Consider the following 17804-nt stretch of genomic DNA (forward strand, 5'->3'; position numbering starts at 1 on the left):
ATATTGGGGGCCCCGGGTGGGGACGAAGCGACTTCTCCCCTCAATCCCCAGATGCTCTTACTCTGGAGTTCTCTGCTGTGACATTCTCCCGAAGGGCCGGTCGGTCGGAACCCAGTCCAGCAGTATGCGCCTCCCCTCCCCGGCGTGGAAGGGGCCAGGGGGCGGGGCCAGAGAAAGGGTTGAGGGATCTGTAGTTGGCGCCCCTCCAGTCACTGCCCCACATTCCAGCTGCGAGAACAGATGGACGTAGCCGCGGCTCACCTCGGGGACGCCTTACCCGCTGCGCGCTGAGATCCAGGCTAAGGCGGAGATCTGGAGCCCCTAGCGCCCCCCTCTCCCGCGGGGCCGGGGGAAAGCGGCCGCTGTGTGCCCCTCTCCGTGAGGAGAAGAGCGGGCGCGGACCCCACGAGTCCTAGAACTGCTGGGGCGGAGAACCCGCTTGTCGCGCGGCGCACCCATCCTCAGGGGCTTGGCCAGGACTCTTTCCGCACCGAGACCCCTTTCTGGGGCTTCCAGCCTTGGCGCATCTGGGGAGAGGACCCCCTCCCGGCAGCGCCCCGCCCCCAGCCCCCGCCCCGCCGACGTCGCATTAGCATGAGCGACGCAAGTGGCCCGGGCACCACTCGGGGGCCGAGACTCGCCGCGTCACAGCCCCGAGTGTAAAAGAAAAAAAGAGTAGGCGGCGGCGGAGGAGGCAAGAGCCGACGCGAGGGGAGGGGAGAGCGGCGGGGCGAGCGAGCCGGCGGGCGGGCGGCAGCAGCATGCCCCTCGGCCTGCTCAGGCGGCCTCTCAGCGCTGCGGGGGTGGCTCCCTGCGCGCCCGAGCCTCAGAGCGCTCAGTCTCCGGCTCCGGCGCCTTGGCACGGCCGCCTTTCCTGACCGCCCCTGAGCCCAGCGGCGGCGGGTCCCGAGCTCGGTTCCGGACAGCGGCGGCGCCTCGCCGGACAGGGTCCTTGCCTTTCCCGGCGAGCAGGGTTCCCCGAAGTTCCGCGCCCTGGTCTCTGCACTGCAGGGCGCGCGCGCCCGGCCCCGGCCGAAGCGTCCTCGGAAGAGCGGCGGGGTGCGGGTGATGGAACCCGAGGCGCCGGCGGGTCAGGCCCCGGCGGCAGCCAGCAAGCTGTCGGAGGCGGTGGGCGCGGCGCTGCAAGATCCCCGGCGGCAGCGGCGCCTGGTGCTGGTCATCGTGTGCGTGGCGCTGTTGCTGGACAACATGCTGTACATGGTCATCGTGCCCATCGTGCCCTACTACGTGCACTCGGCCAGCGAGAAGCCCACCCTGACTTCCAAAGTGTGTGTGACCACCCTGCCGCCGCCCACTCCGGCCAATGCCAGTGCAGACACGGTCAACACCTCGGAGTCCTCGACGGCCGCGATGCCGGCCAGGTCTACCGCGCAGCCCCAATACCCCACCGACAACGAGGACGTGAAGATCGGGGTGCTGTTTGCCTCCAAGGCCATCCTGCAGCTGCTGGTGAACCCCCTGAGCGGGACCTTCATCGACCGCATGAGCTATGACTTGCCGCTGCTTATGGGCCTGGGCGTACTGTTCGCCTCTACAGTGATGTTTGCCTTTGCGGAGGACTACGCGACGCTCTTCGCCGCGCGCAGCCTGCAGGGTCTCGGCTCGGCCTTCGCGGACACGTCTGGCATTGCCATGATCGCCGACAAGTATCCTGAGGAGCCGGAGCGCAGTCGTGCCCTGGGCTTGGCGTTGGCCTTCATCAGCTTCGGCAGCCTAGTGGCGCCGCCCTTCGGGGGGTTCCTCCACAAGTTCGTGGGCAAGACCGCGCCCTTTCTGGTGCTCGCCATGGTTTCGCTGCTCGACGCCCTTTTGCTGCTGGTCGTGGCCAAGCCCTTCTCCGCCGCGGCGCGGGCGCGGGCCAACCTGCCAGTGGGCACGCCTATCCACCGCCTCATGCTGGACCCCTACATCGCCGTGGTGGCAGGGGCGCTCACCACCTGCAACATCCCGCTCGCCTTTCTCGAGCCTACCATCGCCACGTGGATGGAGCACACGATGGCGGCGTCCGAGTGGGACGCAGGCATAGCCTGGCTGCCGGCCTTCGTGCCGCACGTGCTAGGCGTGTACCTCACAGTGCGACTGGCAGCGCGCTACCCCCACCTGCAGTGGCTGTACGGCGCCTTCGGGCTGGCAGTGATAGGCGCCAGCTCGTGCTTGGTGCCCGCCTGCCGCTCCTTTGCACCACTAGTGGTCTCGCTCTGCGGCCTCTGCTTCGGCATTGCGCTGGTGGACACGGCGCTGCTGCCCACGCTCGCCTTTCTTGTGGACGTGCGCCACGTCTCGGTCTATGGCAGCGTCTACGCCATTGCCGACATATCCTATTGCGTGGCCTATGCGCTCGGGCCCATAGTGGCGGGCCACATCGTGCACTCGCTTGGCTTTGAGCAGCTTAGCCTTGTTATGGGCCTGGCCAACCTGCTGTATGCGCCCGTCCTGCTGCTTCTGCGCAACGTGGGCCGCCTGAAGCGCTCCCGCTCCGAGCGCGATGTGCTGCTGGACGAGCCACCGCAGGGTCTATACGATGCTGTGCGCCTGCGGGAGCGCCCTCTGTCCGACCGGGAAGGCGCGCCTCGCAGCCCGCCAGGCCCCTTTGACGCATGTGAGGACGACTACGACTACTACACCCGCAGCTAGCAGCCCCGCTTCTCCTCCAGGCCACCCGCCCACTCCCCACCCCCGGGTCAAGGTGGCTGCTCTGTGAGCACACTGGCCAGCTCAGGCTCAGGTCCCGCCTCCTGCAGCGAGTACCCCAGCCCCTCCTCTGTCTTGATTTCCCCTGCCCGAGTCCCCTCTTTATGACCCTTTCTGTGTCCTCCTCCCTTTCCTCCAATGGGGCATGGAGCACCGAGGCACGTGAACTTATGTGCTCCTGGCAAAGACGAAGAGGCGCGCGGGTCGCCACCTCGGGGCTCCCCGATGTAGAGCCGTGCCTCTGTTTGTCCTTCCTTCCGTTCCTCCCAGTGCCAACTTGGCCCGCTGTGCTGCGGTGCCTCCGGGCCGAATCAATAAACTATATCTGTACGAGACCGAGTCTCTTTACTGATGGGGTGGGCGGCCGGGCAAGGGGCCAGGGCAGAATGGGAGGGTGAGCTGGGTCTAACCCAAATCCGGGTCTCAGTCCAGCGGGCATGCAGGAAGCCTGTTGCTCTTTTGCTACCTGGAAAAGGAGATACGAAAGAAGCAAACTCAACAAGGGCTCCCACCCACAAACACCCTGGTGCCTAGGCCGGCTTCAGCCCGCGACAGCCCCTCCCTCACGCAGGCCTAGCGCAGCGCCCCAGGGCGCCGCCCGGGGGAGCCTGAGGACCCTCTCCCTCCGGGTGCGCTGGTCCCGCCCCTTGAGGACACACCCTGAGTCTAAGACAGAGCTCTTAGGCGCCCAAGCTTCCCTTCCCTTCGAGCCTGGCAACCTGTCCCGTCCAGTCTCCGAAAGGGAATAGGGGTGGAACTGTTATGGGCAGCTGAAAAAAAACCGGCCGCATTCTTAAGGGCTTGATTTCTCGAGAAGTGTGTGTGTGATTGTGTGTTCGTTAGACCACTGGACTCTATCCTACGAGGAGTGGAGGAACAGTTGTCGATGTGTCCGCTGTGTTCCAGCTATACGGGCTTGAGTCAGGGCTGGAGAGAATGATAGTGTGAGAGCTGATACCAACCCCACCCTACCCGGTCCTGAGTGCAAGCAAGCGCCCAGGGCTGCCAGAGAAGTCTCCCCACCTTGAGTGGGGGTCCCCAGAGTCCCAGACCAGCGTGTGTGCACCACTCCCAGTCCTGCAACCTGCGGCCTCCTGAAGGCTGCAGAGTCCTCGGATTCCGGCATGGAGAGGTCGCCGTGTTGGGGTACGCCTGTGTATTAGACAACGTCTGTGGGGGTCTGTACTGCTGGTGTGTGCACATCTGTTCTGACTCTGTGTGTCTGGCTGTGTATGTGTCTGTCTGAGCAGGGTCTCTCTTTGTGAGTCTGTCTGTGTGTGCTCGTGTGTAAGGATCTATATGGGGTGGGGGGGGGAATGCATTGTCTGGGAGGAATGTCTGCCTCTGGCTGCGTGTCTCTAAGCATCCCCAGGTCTGTATCCTGCATATTCCCTGTAGTGCCAGCCGGGATGAGTGGGAATAGAAAAGGACCTGCAGTGATCGATAAACAGGTTGTTTTATTCATTATTATTATTATTATATTGTAAGAGGAGTTGTAATAAGGTTTGAGCCTGCCCTGGACAGTGGGGAGGGCACAGATTTACCCAGACCCAACCCTCCCCCGGGTTCTGCAGAGGCAGCCACGGCTAGGATAAAGGGGTTAGGGGAGCGCAGGGACTGGGGAAGGCTGAGCTGAGGGCGATGGGCACGGGCGGGGCCACGTTCTGCACCCCCCATCTCGGGCCTGGATTCCGCTGCCTTTGCTAGAGATCGTCCGGGAAGCCGTCAGAGCACGGGATGGGGATCGGGAGGTGGGATCCCGGAAGGCAGCGGAGTGGTGAGGCGGGGTGGAGGGGGGGGGACAAAGGATGGAGAGGGTGAGAGGTAGGGGTGGGGCTGGGGGGAGGGAGGAAAAGGGAGAAAGGGGAGGGAGGAGGAACAGGAGGAAAGAGGGGAGGCGACTGGCGCGGCCGGCTCGCTCGCAGCCAGTCGCGAGGCCTGGGGACCCGGCGACGTCGGAGGCTCTGCCACCGACTGAGGCGGTGGCCCCCACCCCCGCACTGCTGACGCGCCCCCGAATCCCTTCCGGCTCACATTCTAGCCCCTAGTTCTGCTGGGTGCGGTGCAGCGGCGGCCGAGGCAGCAGAGACGAGGAGAGCAGGTGAGTAGGGCTGGACTGGCGGAGCACAGCGCGGGGAGCCGGGAGCGCAGGGAGGCTCCGTCCAGGGACCGCGCCGGGGCCGGGAGGCCCCAGAACCCGCGGAGTCCTCCGAGTCCCGAAGGGCAGCGGCCGTCGGGGGACGGCCAGGAGACTGCGGGATTCTGTGGCTCTGGTGTTTCTCCACCGAGGGTGGGGGCAGGGGACGGGGAGCTGGATGGTGCGAAGTTGGGGGAAAGGGCTTGGACAGGCTTGACTGTCAGCTTCGCGGCTTCACGTGTGTGTCCACACTTCTGAACCCCCATCTGCTAAGTGCCAAGGTCTGCACTTTCCGTGCCCAGTTGGAGGGTCTGCAGGTCTCACTCCAACCCCCTGAAGTGCTGGCATGCACCTGCCTCTCTCCGACTCTCTCGCGGAGGCGGGAGATGGGGTGCAGGCGTGGGCGCAAGTGGCAAGTATAAGCCGGGTGACAGGTAGCCCCTGGAGCACGCGGGCAGCCTGTGGTGCCCGGGCTGAGCTGGGCTTCGGCTTCCAGGGCAAAGCAGAGCCCCCTCCAGGCAGGCTTCAGAAGCCAGGCTGGTGGGAGTGTGGAGTGGAGGGCACCAAACTGACAAAGAAAGATAGCGACACAAATACACCCTTTAGGCGCCAGCCCAAGGGCCAGTGAGGAAGAGCAGCTGGCCGACAGGAACAAAGCCCTCCCATGTGGCACCCATGAAACCATCCTACTTCAATCTCCTGTGCCTCTCTGAGACGTGGGGTCTCTGAGGCTTGACTAGTATCTTCCCGCTATGGGCTGGCTGGGGGCCAGAGCAAGAGCAGGTATTGGCTGCATTGTCTATAGGGCCCTTACCACCTTGCCCTTGCCCTACTCACCCCCTCAAAACTCCCGTGGCTCTGGGGTCGACTCTCATCTGGACGCCGTTGCTTCTGCTTTGCAGTGGGTAGTGGCAGCCCCTGTGCTACACGGCGCTCGCCGGTCTGGGGACCACCTACTCCCGAGTGCTGGGGGCACAGTGCCCGCAAGGACTCTCCCTTCTCTGCCCAGCGCTACCAGGCAACCCCAGGCCCCTCCACCCCTGGACCGGGATTACCTATCTTTCTGGATGCTGTGTCTTAGGGTCAGCCGTACCTTGCACCCAGCCCCCCTCTCCCACTGTGTCTGCCTGGGGGTAGAAGGGGCTAAGTCTTAACTTTAGGCTCTTGGGAGAGAATAGGGGATGGATGAGTGGAAAGCATGGGTGGGTGCTCATCCTTATGCAGGCTTAGGGTTAGAGGTTGGGCCCTGAGGGTAGAGGTTGGGCCCCAGTAACCTTAAAAACTGGCTTTTGCCCCTCTTGGCCTGGCTCACTTCTACTGTACCTTCAGAATTAATCCACCTCCTTACAGGCCTATTCAGGGGACCCCTAGGGGCCTGGGCTGCCTAACTTCCCTGTACCATCTCCCTCCGCATTCTCATGCCACCTACACTGGCAGCCAGCCGACCAGAGACTGCCTAAGTCACAGCACATCCAGCAGGGTCCTCCCTGCCTTGGCCACAGGCCAGTCTCTGATAAGCCTCGAGCGTCTCCTGGAGCCCAGAGCCTTAGAGGAGCTTGTATTCATTCGTGTGCGCGTGCATTCCTTGTGCTCAGCTACCCAACACTGATTTTACTCCATGCCAGGCACAGGGCTACGGCTCAGAGGTGAAGCACTGAACACGGCAGCTGTAGTCTTGCCCTGGAGAAGCTCACAGTCTAGTGGGAAAGAGAGGTTTTAATCTGCAAAGCACATATCTATCGGGTCCCAGGCAGGAACAACGCAAGTGCTCTGCCAGTGACCCCTCATGGATCTGGAATGAGAGGACACTGTGATCAGTGTGTGGACTGGTCTGGAGGTCAGGAGTTTGGGACCAGGCCCACAAGGAGGGCTGTGAACACTACTGCCCAGCTCTGGCCTCCTCACAGGGCAGAGGCAGGGTACCAGGCTATGGGAAGTGAAGGGTCCGGTCTAGGCGGCTCTTGTATTGATGCCTCTCTGCTTCTCGGTCCCCAGGTCCACACCTCTGCTTCCCCAATCAGGAGTCACCAAGATGCCCATCCTCGAAAAAACACCCCCTAAGATGGCAGCAAAAAGTCCCAGCAGTGAGGAGGAGCCTGTAAGTGACGTTTGGATCCCTCTCTCCCCACTCACAAATTCTTGCTTCCAGAACAGTCCTGAGAGGGACTGACCCCCAACTTTTGCCTGGCCCCTAGCCCTGTGCTCTCCTGGGCAGGAGGCCCAGGCTGCAGCCCTGCCCCAAGTTTGCTGAGGAGCCCGGGGAGGCCTGGAGGGGCTGGGAGTGGCGTCAGGGAATACTGAGGGAATGCTGACAGCCACACTTCCTAACCTCCAAGGCCAGGGAGAGCCCTTGACCTGAGCCGGGCACTCTTTTTTCTCTCAGGGCCTCCCCTCTCTCCAAGTTCCACCTCCAACGGCTGTGAGCCCAGTGGAACTGCCTTAGGATGAGGCCGAATTCCCTACTCTAAGCCTTGTCACATCCCAGCCCCAGGTGCTGTCAGCCCTGGAGCCTTAAACGCCGTTTTCCCCACTGGTTTGAGACAATGCCACCCTTCCCTGGGCAGGCATCCTCCTTCCCCACCACACTCAACCCACCTTCCAGAGTGATAGAGCGACACATCTGATCTTCAGGCTGTTGCACATGGCGGTTCCTGTCTTCTTGACACCTCTTTACCCCAACCCTAACCCCAGGGCTTCATTTGAAAACCTGATCAGAACTTTCTGGCTTCTCCTCATGAAGTTGCTCACCACATTGTCCAGACAAACAGCCTGACAAACACCTCTGTTGTTGCCTCTGGTCCGTGGCACGTCCCTCCCTTTGGACTGTGGCTGCCTTGAGAGCAGGCTCTGTATCTCCATTGTCCCTGAGACCAGCCCAGAAATGTGAGCCCTGGCTCACATAAATTGCCCAGAAATGTTTATTGATCTAAGACCCCAGGGCCCAAAGACCCTCATTTGTACAAGTCCCTGCCTCTGTACCCAGGCAAGGCCAGAAGCCCACGAGAGTCTGGGAAGAGCCCCAAGGGGCTGAGACATCTGTGCAGAGATTTCCTGCTTCACTCCTTCTTACCCATCACTGATCCCCCATGACCCAGGCTGAGTCACTGTCAGAGCTCCGAAGAAGGGTAGCCTGTTTCTAGCAGGGGCTCTAGCCAGATCTGCTGGCACTCTTGGCCAAGCCACCAGCTGCACTGCGCTTTCTGTAGATGCTTCCCCACTCACCCACCACACAGACCCCCAAGACCCCAAGAGAAGGAAGAGGGAACTAGAGCAGCTTGGTGGGGAGGCTGGACCTGGCTCTCTGGGAGTGCGCGGAGCAACCTGGAATGCTGCGCGGACCCATCCTCAAGGGTTACCCAGGGCAGGAGCAGCCCGTAGTTGGCACTGACACCCTCCTCCCTCCCCCTAGGGCAGTGAACTCTAGAGACAGGTAGAGCCCCTTCCCTCATCAGCGCACGCGCTCCGGTTCACTCACACTTGGGGTCCTCACACTTGGGGTCTGCCTGCCCAGAGCTCCCGGGGATGCGGGTGGGGGTCCGCTTCAGTCCCTGCAGCAGCAGGAGCGGAGCACAGGTAAGCATTCAATGGACCCCCTTCACTCCACAGCCTGGCCGGGGTGGAAATTCACTGACCCCACCACCCCACAGAGGAGAGACCCCTGAAAAGAAGGCAGCCCACCATGGGCCAGCTTTGTAAAGTTTAAGTAGTAGCATGAAGAGTCCTGGTTTCCGATTGTGACCAGCTAAGTGAGGAAGAGGGAAAAGGATGGATGGAAAAGGGAGCAAGGGAGAGAACGCCCAAGGAGGAAGGAGCAGAAGGGCTGTCGGTGGGGGCGGGTGTGGTGGTGGCGGGGACTGATTTCAGGTCCTGGCTCTGCCACAGAATGGCTGGATGACTTTGGACTAGCCTCTTCACCCTCTGGTCCTCAGTTTCCTCATCTGAAAATGGGACAAAAATTCCTTCCCAGGCTAAGCCATAACACTGTTGAACGCACACAAGATCCCAGGGTGACAGAGCTCGTAAACTGAGAAGCCCAGATCAGGAGGACATGGGTGGCGAGTTCTACTTAGATTCTTGAGACACTTTGGGGGCCCCCAGGTATTACGGGTTTTCTCTTAGGAATCCATCTGGAGGGATAAGGATAGTAATATCATAACGTTTTATGATGTGCCTAATTGGGGCCAGTTGTTTCTCTTATTTAATTCTCTCTGTGCCCCTCTCACATAGGAATTGTTATTTATGTCCTATGAATGAGGAAGCTGAGGTTTGGAGAGATTAAGAGTGGAAAAACTTCCAGTGCATTTCCCCCCTACCTGCACCCCATACCCACAAGGAGCTAAATGCCCCTCCCTGTGCTTCATAACTGGGAGGGATTTAATAAGGAGACCAGTGCATGAGTCACCTTCCCAGGAAATATCATGCAGAATTCTGGTCATTAGGGCAAGCAGTGAACTATACCTCACACCACCTTTCAACTGTCCAGATCTCTCCATTAAAGTCACACCCTTTGGGTCCGGAGATCAACTGGATTGTGGAGCCCCAGCTGGGAACAAGTCCTAAATTAAGAGTGGCCAGCAGTCAATATCAATAACAGGACCGTTTCATCTTACACTCATTCTTTATGGTTTGTAGGCACTTTCATATTCGTGATCTCTTTGATCTTATGAGAGATAGAGGTTATTACTTCTGTTTTACAGGGTAGGAAACTGAGGCACAGAGGTAGGGGCGATTTGCTCAAGATCACACAGGTGGTCAGCAGCAGGGTTGGGGCATGAACCCATGTCTGTCTGGTGTCAGCCTCAAGGTCTTTTCCTCTGCACTTTATCCCCTCCTAGAGACCAGGATGGGGCGTGGGAGAAAGCTAACAGGAGCTTCCTAAGTTCACAATTCTGCTGAGCTGAGCCCTGGAAACAGATGAGTCCCAGGATAGGGAACAAAGATGGGGCAGATTGAAATAGACACAGGGGATCAATTTGGGGACAGGCATGGGCCACACATGAGAAGAGGAACCAAAGCCTGTGATCCTTCTCTTCCAGGGGCTGCCCAAACTCCCCGTGCCCCCGCTGCAGCAGACCCTGGCCACCTACCTGCGGTGCATGCAGCATCTGGTGCCTGAGGAGCAATTCAGGAGGAGCCAGGCCATTGTGCAGCGGTTTGGGGCTCCTGGTGGCCTCGGTGAGACCCTGCAGCAGAAGCTTCTGGAACGGCGGGAGAAGACAGCCAACTGGGTAAGAGCTGCTGGGAGGGGGCAAACAAGGAACCCATGGGTCAGGGGGCAGAAAGCAGTCATGGAGACAGAGGGATCTGGATGAGGGGCAGGTAGGTGACAAAGATGGGGCAGATGGAGGGACAGGCATGGGGGAGACAACAGAGCGATAGTGAGGAGCAAGGGTGAAGGACAGACAAGATGGGGTTGGGGACAGAGAGGGGACAGATGGGGATAAGGATGGGAGACAGACAGGGACAGAGATGGGGGCAGTTGGGGGACAGAAATGGGGGGCAGATGAGTAACAGGGATGGGAGCAGTAGAGGATAGCGTGAGGTCAGGGGAGCAGAGAGGGGTGAAAGGCAGGAATGAGACACTCATAAGAAAGGACAGGGGGCATGGGTGAAGCAGTAAACAACCAGGATGAACACTGGGATGGAAGAAAGGAGATAGTGTGGGACAAAGCTAAAGGACAGGCCTGGTAGACGGGGAGCACACAGGCCCTAGCCCGTAAATGGGGCTCAGCGAATGTTTGTGGAATGAATGAATGAATGAAAAAAGTACATGATCTACTGAAGGGTCCCCATTTTCCCCTGGGGCTGCCAGGATGGGACTGGTGCGCTCCACAGGCGAGATGTGTGTGGCCACTGGGGGTAATGGCACCCTTCCCCACCCTCCCTGGCAGGTGTCTGAGTACTGGCTGAATGACATGTATCTCAATAACCGACTGGCCCTGCCTGTCAACTCCAGCCCAGCTGTGATCTTTGCCCGGCAGCACTTCCAAGATACCAGTGACCAGCTAAGGTGAGGCCCCCGTGACCCTGGGCTCACAGCTTGGCAGTCTGCCTGGAGGAGGGGGCCTAGCACCAGCACCAGGAAGGAGAGGTTGAAACTCGTGCCTCGGCTGAGCTTTCTGAGGCCGAATGGCCCTGAGACAGTGGCATCCAGGCCATGGTGTCAGAAGGGGGTTAGGCAAGTGGCACGTGGGTAACAAACACAGGGTCTTCCTCAGAATGTATCTATTTGGGGTGGGGTGGGGAGGTCACGGGCCCCCAGGTGTCCCCATGGCAGTCTGGGCCTGGTTGAGGCCCTGGGAGGAAGCCTGTAGCCTCTGATCCTGCCAGCACTTGAGGCTGGGGCTTCTTACTGGGACCCACGGCCCCAGGCTATCTCAGAGGGCCTCTGCAGCCCTGCAGCCCCCAGCTCTGGACAGAGGCTCTGAGGGAGTGGAAATGGTTTCTTCCCGCCAGCCACTGCCAGAGTCTCTGCGATCTGCTGCAATTTCAGAGCTCACTGAGCCCCTGGAACAGCCTCTGGGCCCACTGATGACAACGGAGGGGCCGTTTACGCAAGGGTCGGGTCGGGAGGAAGGGTCTCTCTGCCAGAGTCTCTCAGAGCCAAACCCAGGTCTCTGGCCTCAAGACCCAAAAGTGGCACAGCATGGGGACAGTTCAGAGGGAGGAAAAAAAAACAAGAGGCAGGGCCCACCTTGGCCTCTGAGCAGGGCTCAACTATGCTGGAAGACCCCTGCCCCCCTCCTTCTTCACCAAGACCAGCTCGGCCAACCTGCTGGCCGGGGGCAGTCTTCCCCCTTCCCCTGCAGCCAGGCCTTCCCTGGGCAGAAGGAAGTGTGTGGATGGATGAACAGCTTCCGGAAACAGTTCTCAAAATTGCATCGAAGGGGGCGTTTTCCTCCTGATGCAATTAAGCCAGGCTCATCACCCATGGGCCATTAAGATGACAGAGTCCTTTAAGGAACCTCCATACTGTTCTCCATAGTGGCTGCACCAATTCACATTCCCACCAGCAGTGCAAGAGGGTTCCCTTAAAAAACTACGAATAGAACTACCATACGACCCAGCAATCCCACTACTGGGCATATACCCTGAGAAAACCATCATTCAAAAAGAGTCATGTACCAAGATGTTCATTGCAGCTCTATTTACAATAGCTAGGACATGGAAACAACCTAAGTGTCCATCATCAGATGAATGGATAAAGAAGATGTGGCACATATATACAATGGAATATTACTCAGCCGTAAAAAGAAACAAAATTGAGCTATTTGTAATGAGGTGGATAGACCTAGAGTCTGTCATACAGAGTGAAGTAAGTTAGAATGAGAAAGACAAATACCGTATGCTAACACATATATATGGGATTTAAGGGGGAAAAAAGTCATGAAGAACCTAGGGGTAAGACAGGAATAAAGACACAGACCTACTGGAGAATGGACTTGAGGATATGGAGAGGGGGAAGGGTGAGCTGTGACAAAGTGAGAGAGTGGCATAGACATATATACACTACCAAACGTAAAATAGATAGCTAGTGGGAAGTAGCTGCATAGCACAGGGAGATCAGCTCGGTGCTTTGTGTCCACCTAGAGGGGTGGGATAGGGACGGTGGGAGGGAGGGAGACGTAAGAGGGAAGAGATATGGGAACATATGTATATGTATAACTGATTCACTTTGTTATAAAGCAGAAACTAACACACCATTGTAAAGCAATTATACTCTAATAAAGATTAAAAAAAAAAAAAGATGACAGGGGCCCGTGGTAAGGTTGTCTGGTGCCTTTTTTCCCCACGCCAGCACCCACTTTCCTTTTCATTAGCATTAAGGGGACCAAATGACTGACTTTCCCCAGGAGATTGGATTTCCCAGAACCCCAGGGTTTTGGCCCAGTCCAGCCCCAGCACAGGCCTTCACCTGGAAGAACCCCATCCCTCACTGTCCAACCCCCTCTTGCCTGCTCTGTGGCCTCTCCTGGCTTCCTCTCCCTCCTCCTCCTCCTCTTCAGTCACCTTCCAGTTTCCTCTCCTCCCCCCCAGTTCTCTTCTCAGGACCATTTTTAATCCAAAGGTTTGTGAAGGACCAACAGCATGGGGGTAGGGGCGGGGCAGCAGGAACCCCACCTGATTAGTGTACCATCAAAGCCAGACATCTGGTGGGTGGTCCATGAGTTTGGGAGAGACTGAGTGGAGGTGGGAGGGAGGGGCAGAGGGAGGTGGAGAGAGAAGTAAGAAGGAATGAAGGAAGAAGGGAGGGAGGGAGGAAGGGAGCTGAAGGATGGAGGGAGGGAGGGAGCCTGGGCCCTAGAGAGGAAATACTAAGGCCTCATCTCTCTCTGCAGGTTTGCAGCCAACCTCATCTCCGGTGTGCTCAGCTACAAGGCCCTGCTGGACAGGTAGGACAGAGCCCAGCCTGAGAAGGGTAGTACCCTGTTCTGGCACAGTCTGTTGACCCATCTGTCTCCCTACCACACTAGCCAAGGAGCTCCCAGAGGGCAGAGAACTTGCCTTTTTCCAGGTCTGTGTTCTGGGCTCCCATCACAGAGCAAACAGCCCCCTTGAACTTCCTGAGCATCAGAATGACCTTTACCCCAGCTGGCCTAGCCATTCATGGTTACTGTGCCCGGGGTAAGCACGATCCCTCCTTGATCTCTTTAAAATGCCCCCCTCCCTCCATACGTCTTATATATACACATGCCATGATTCAGCGTGTCAGGAATATAGAGAGCATATCAAAAGGTGGGGAAGGAAAAGTTGTTGGAGCGCGGTGATGGTGAGTTCAGCCTTGTTACTCACTACGTGAAAGGAATGGGCTCCCCACTCTGAGCCTGTTTCCTCAACCCTATCAAACTTGAGAAATGGGTGAGCTGACTCAGTGGACCCAAAGGTGTCCTGACAGATGGAGAGAGCTGCATAAGCACAGTGGATCATCACTGATTTTAGGAGGAAAGTCCCTTTTCCAGCCAAGCACCAGGTGCCCAGGAGCAGCAGAGGGAGTGAGAGGGCGTGGGGGACCCCATGAGAGGGTCTCAGAGTCCCCAGAGGCAGGAAATATAAGGGCATCAGATGCTGGAAAGAAAGAAGGGTCCAAAGCAATGTCCATTGCACAGACGGGGAAGCTGAGGCTCAGAGAGGTTAAGGGTCTTGTCCGTGGTCACACAGCCAGGAGATGGCAGAGTGAGGAAGGCACAGGGGCAAACTTCACTTTCTCTTTAACTTGATCCAACTGAGTCTTACCCAGAATTGTGGGAGAGGCTTAGACCTACAGCCCCTCCAGGGTAGGGCTGTTTCCTCTGGAGAGGAGGGGGCAGGCCCCCAGACCCAAAGTGCAGAGTAGCTCAGGGCTTGGGCCTTGGGGTCAGCAGACCTGAGTCTGAATTCTGACACCCACAACACAGGACGTGTCGATCTTGGGTGAGTAATCACTCCTAGCTATATACCCCTGTCTGTCAAATGGAAATAATAATAGTAGCAGCCTCTTGGGGCTGCTGCAACTGTCCTATGAGATGATGCCTTCAAAGCTTTCAGCCCTAAGTTAGGCACACAGCAGGCTCTTCATGCATTTCTGAACCAAACGCTCCTAGACTTCTGTCTGCTCACTCCTCTCCGTACCATTCCCTCGCTGGGTCACCAGACCTTCCTGCTACTGTTACTCGTGGTGTTTTTTTGGTGTCTCTCTTCCTCGCTGGGAGAGCTCTGCCATCCCCCAGAACTCAGTGCTACTGACACTCAACTCTCTGATTTCAGAGAGCTTCATCCCTTACCTTGTCCAGCTGGACAGCAGAGGAGGAAGGGCACCACCCACGACCTTGTACCCTTCCATCGCTGACAGTCTAGACCCCAGACTCCCACGTGTGTGTGCGTGCGCTTGTGCGCATGCATGTGGGCACACTCACACAGACATGCATACCTGTACATATCCAAGTGAAGGTTCCCACATCTGATCACCGTAAATGTCATAAGGCTGGAAATTTATGCCATTGCCCAAGCGCCTGTTTTAGACGCTCCATTTACTCATTTATTCATTTGCTCACTTTGCAAATTGATGTTGGGAAGGTGAAGGGAAATAAGGCCCCATTCCTGTCTTCGAAATGTTCTCAGACCGTTTGGCAAGACAGACACCTCAACAGCACAGAATACAGCTGTGTCGGTCCCCATGAGCCCCACACTCCAATATCTGACCCCCTGACGTCCCCACCAGGGCACCTCCCGGTCATTGCAAGCTGAGTCATCCCCAGTGGGCCCTTGGGGTCCCTCCTCACACCCCAGCTGGACCCTTACCTTGTCCTGCCATCTCAGTAAATGCACCACACACCCCTAGTGGTGAATCCAGGACCCTAGAAATCACCTGAGGTGTCTTTCTCCCTCGCCTGCTCATCTAGTCCAAGTGCAGGTGCATCACTCTCCCTCCAGAACCCATTCCCATGCCTCCCTTCCCCTCCTCCCACCACCCTCCCCAGGCCCATCACCTTCCCAGCAGCCCACAGCCTCCTTCCTGGTTCTTCCTTTGACCCACTTCCACCCATTCTCCACACAGAACCAGGGCCATTACAGAAGCAAAACAGATCAAATCCTGCCCCTGAAAGCTCTCACCTTCTGGGGCTTTCACTGCCCCAAGAATGAAACGGTACCACCTTTCCACTGCCAAGGAGACTCACAAGTCTCCCCACCTCTTTACTCAGTTTCAATGCACTGGCTTCCTTTCACCTTGGACGAGTGTTCCTCAAATGATCTATGGTGAAGGACCAATATATTCTTTTAATTTAGTAAAGTGTTTGTAAAACACCGCAGAAATGAATTAGCAGAAAAATGGCCCAAAGGTACAAAATACGACACCATTTGTTTTATCGTTAGATTCAACACACACAAACGTCCTCTGTCAGCCTGTTACAAGTTTCTGAAAGCTTCTGGAGTCCCACACTCACCCTGTCGTGAGCTGGTTGTTACAGTTCAGTTCGACACCCACAGTCGGAGCAGCAGGGCCGTGGGACACTCCACCCAGCACACCTCCTGCCTGCTTCTTACCCTCAGGGCTCAGCTCACAGGTCTGGTCCACAGTGAGGCTGTCCCTGGTCGCTCCTTCTGCCCCAGCAGTCACTGTCTCATCACCCTGTCTCACTACCTGCTTGCTGTCTTTGCCCCACTACGTACCCCAGACCTGCGCCCCATTAGAACAGGAAACTCAGGTCTTGTTTGCAGCTATATGCCCAGATGCTGGTGCCTGGCCCCGGCGAGTGCTCAGTCACATTTGTTGGCTGAAGGGGTGGAAGGAAGGAAGGAGGAAGGAGGGAAGGAAGAAAGGAAAGAAGGAAGGAAGGGAAGGAGGGAGGAGAGAAAGAGACAGAAAGAGAGAGAAGAAAAAGGAGGAAGAGGAAGAGGAAAAGGAAGGGAAGGCAGAAGGGGGAGAGGAGGAGGAGACAGAAGGAGGGAAGACAGGGCAAGAGAGAAAGTGAGAGGGAAGGAGGAGGAGAAAAAAGGAGGGAAGAAAGTACACGAGACACGCTGAGACCACAGGAGAAAGAGAACTTTCCACCTTGAACTCAGAGGAGGTTTCTAGAAGAGGTGATGAAGGAGTAGGCTCTAAAAAGAGTAGAGGGGGGCTTCCCAGGTGGCGCAGCGGTTGAGAGTCCGCCTGCCGATGCAGGGGACGCAGGTTCGTGTCCCGGTCCGGGAGGATCCCACATGCCGCGGAGCGGCTGGGCCCGTGAGCCATGGCCACTGAGCCTGCGCGTCCGGAGCCTGTGCTCCGCAACGGGAGAGGCCACAACAGTGAGAGGCCCGCGTACCGCAAAAAAAAAAAAAAAAAGAGTAGAGGAAGTTTTCTAAATACATTAGTTGAGAGCAGGAGTGAGGGTGAAAGTGTGCCAAGCAGAGCAGCAGAAGCAAAGGCCCAGAGGGCTGAGATGGCCAGATCCGCACCTGTGCATATGCAGCATGAGGCCGGGGCAAGGCAGACTAATGGAGGCCGGAGAACACCCCGAGGGGCTCCACGGGGCACTCCACTGCTTTAGAAAGTGGCAAATCGAGCTCTTTGACAGCCATCGTCATGCAGTTCTGGTGTTTCTGCTCCACTTTGCCTAATCAGGTTAGAGTAGAATCAACTCTGATTCCCTGCCTCCCTCCCCTCCCTCCCCTCCAGCCACTCCATCCCCACTGACTGTGCCAAGGGCCAGCTGTCAGGGCAGCAGCTCTGTATGAAGCAGTACTACGGGCTCTTCTCCTCCTACCGGCTCCCTGGCCACACCCAGGACACGCTGGTGGCCCAGAAGAGCAGTGTCATGCCAGAGCCTGAGCACGTCATCGTGGCCTGCTGCGACCAGGTAGGCGGCCCCTTGCTGCTGCAGCCTCTCAGGCTTGGGGAGGGGTGCACGTGTGTTCATCCATTCCTGCTTCTCCAAGGGTGTTCCACCCCCTCCCGGAGTCACACGGTGAGCTGGGGCAGGGTGGCCCCAAAGTGGGGTGTCTTGAGTCCTGGTCAGTCCCATTTCTCTCCGCTGGTTGGATTTTAAGAACGAGGAGAGTCATCAATTGAGAATGCCTTCAGTGGGTTCCCATTTCAGTCCTGACCAGCCAGGTCAGGTTCAAAGAACCGCCTGGACGGACTGAGAGTCGTTAATGAGACCCAGCATGTCCTTAGCCCTTCCACATGCAGTCACCCAGGCTGTGGCCTTCCTGGAGACCACATACATACAGACAGACAGCTTACAGACTGACTGTCAGGACTTCCATGTCCAGACCATAGGCTTGGCACTTCCGTTCATCCCATCTGATACTATGATGGCCCTGCAGAGGGGACCTTGGAATCTCCATTTGACAGATGAGGAAACGAGACTTAGGTTAAGTGGCTTGTCCAAGGGTGAGAAGTCCTCCTAGGTCTGCCAGTGTCACAAGCCCACAAGGTCCTCAGACTGGGTTCCAGGGAACAAAAAAGAGTCCATGGGGGCCCAGGGGACAGGGC

The 17804-nt window shown here is 57.6% G+C and overlaps 2 protein-coding genes across 3 annotated transcripts in view; both read left to right on the forward strand.

The window, feature by feature from the left end:
* Positions 1-1068: 1068 nt before the first annotated feature.
* Positions 1069-2655, forward strand: SLC18A3 (solute carrier family 18 member A3; the record flags this gene model as incomplete). The annotated part of the gene is made up of 1 exon (XM_082673015.1): positions 1069-2655. One exon carries the CDS (start codon positions 1069-1071, stop codon positions 2653-2655), a length of 1587 nt encoding a protein of 528 aa, XP_082529141.1.
* A 2121-nt stretch (positions 2656-4776) lies between these two features.
* CHAT (choline O-acetyltransferase) overlaps positions 4777-17804 on the forward strand; it is a gene marked incomplete at both ends in the record, with an annotated part of 50065 nt that continues 37037 nt past the window's right edge. The window contains 6 exons of one of the 2 annotated variants that reach the window (XM_082673627.1): positions 4777-4813; positions 6845-6944; positions 9886-10077; positions 10741-10859; positions 13189-13242; positions 16986-17166. In XM_082673627.1, coding sequence (XP_082529753.1) covers positions 6882-6944; positions 9886-10077; positions 10741-10859; positions 13189-13242; positions 16986-17166 — 609 coding nt within the window. Of the gene's footprint in view, positions 4814-6844; positions 6948-9885; positions 10078-10740; positions 10860-13188; positions 13243-16985; positions 17167-17804 lie in introns of those variants that run through there. The other variant, XM_082673626.1, reaches the window with a different exon arrangement.

This window comes from Grampus griseus (genome assembly GCF_964374135.1).
Source record: "Grampus griseus genome assembly, chromosome: 16".
Classification (NCBI taxonomy): domain Eukaryota; kingdom Metazoa; phylum Chordata; class Mammalia; order Artiodactyla; family Delphinidae; genus Grampus; species Grampus griseus.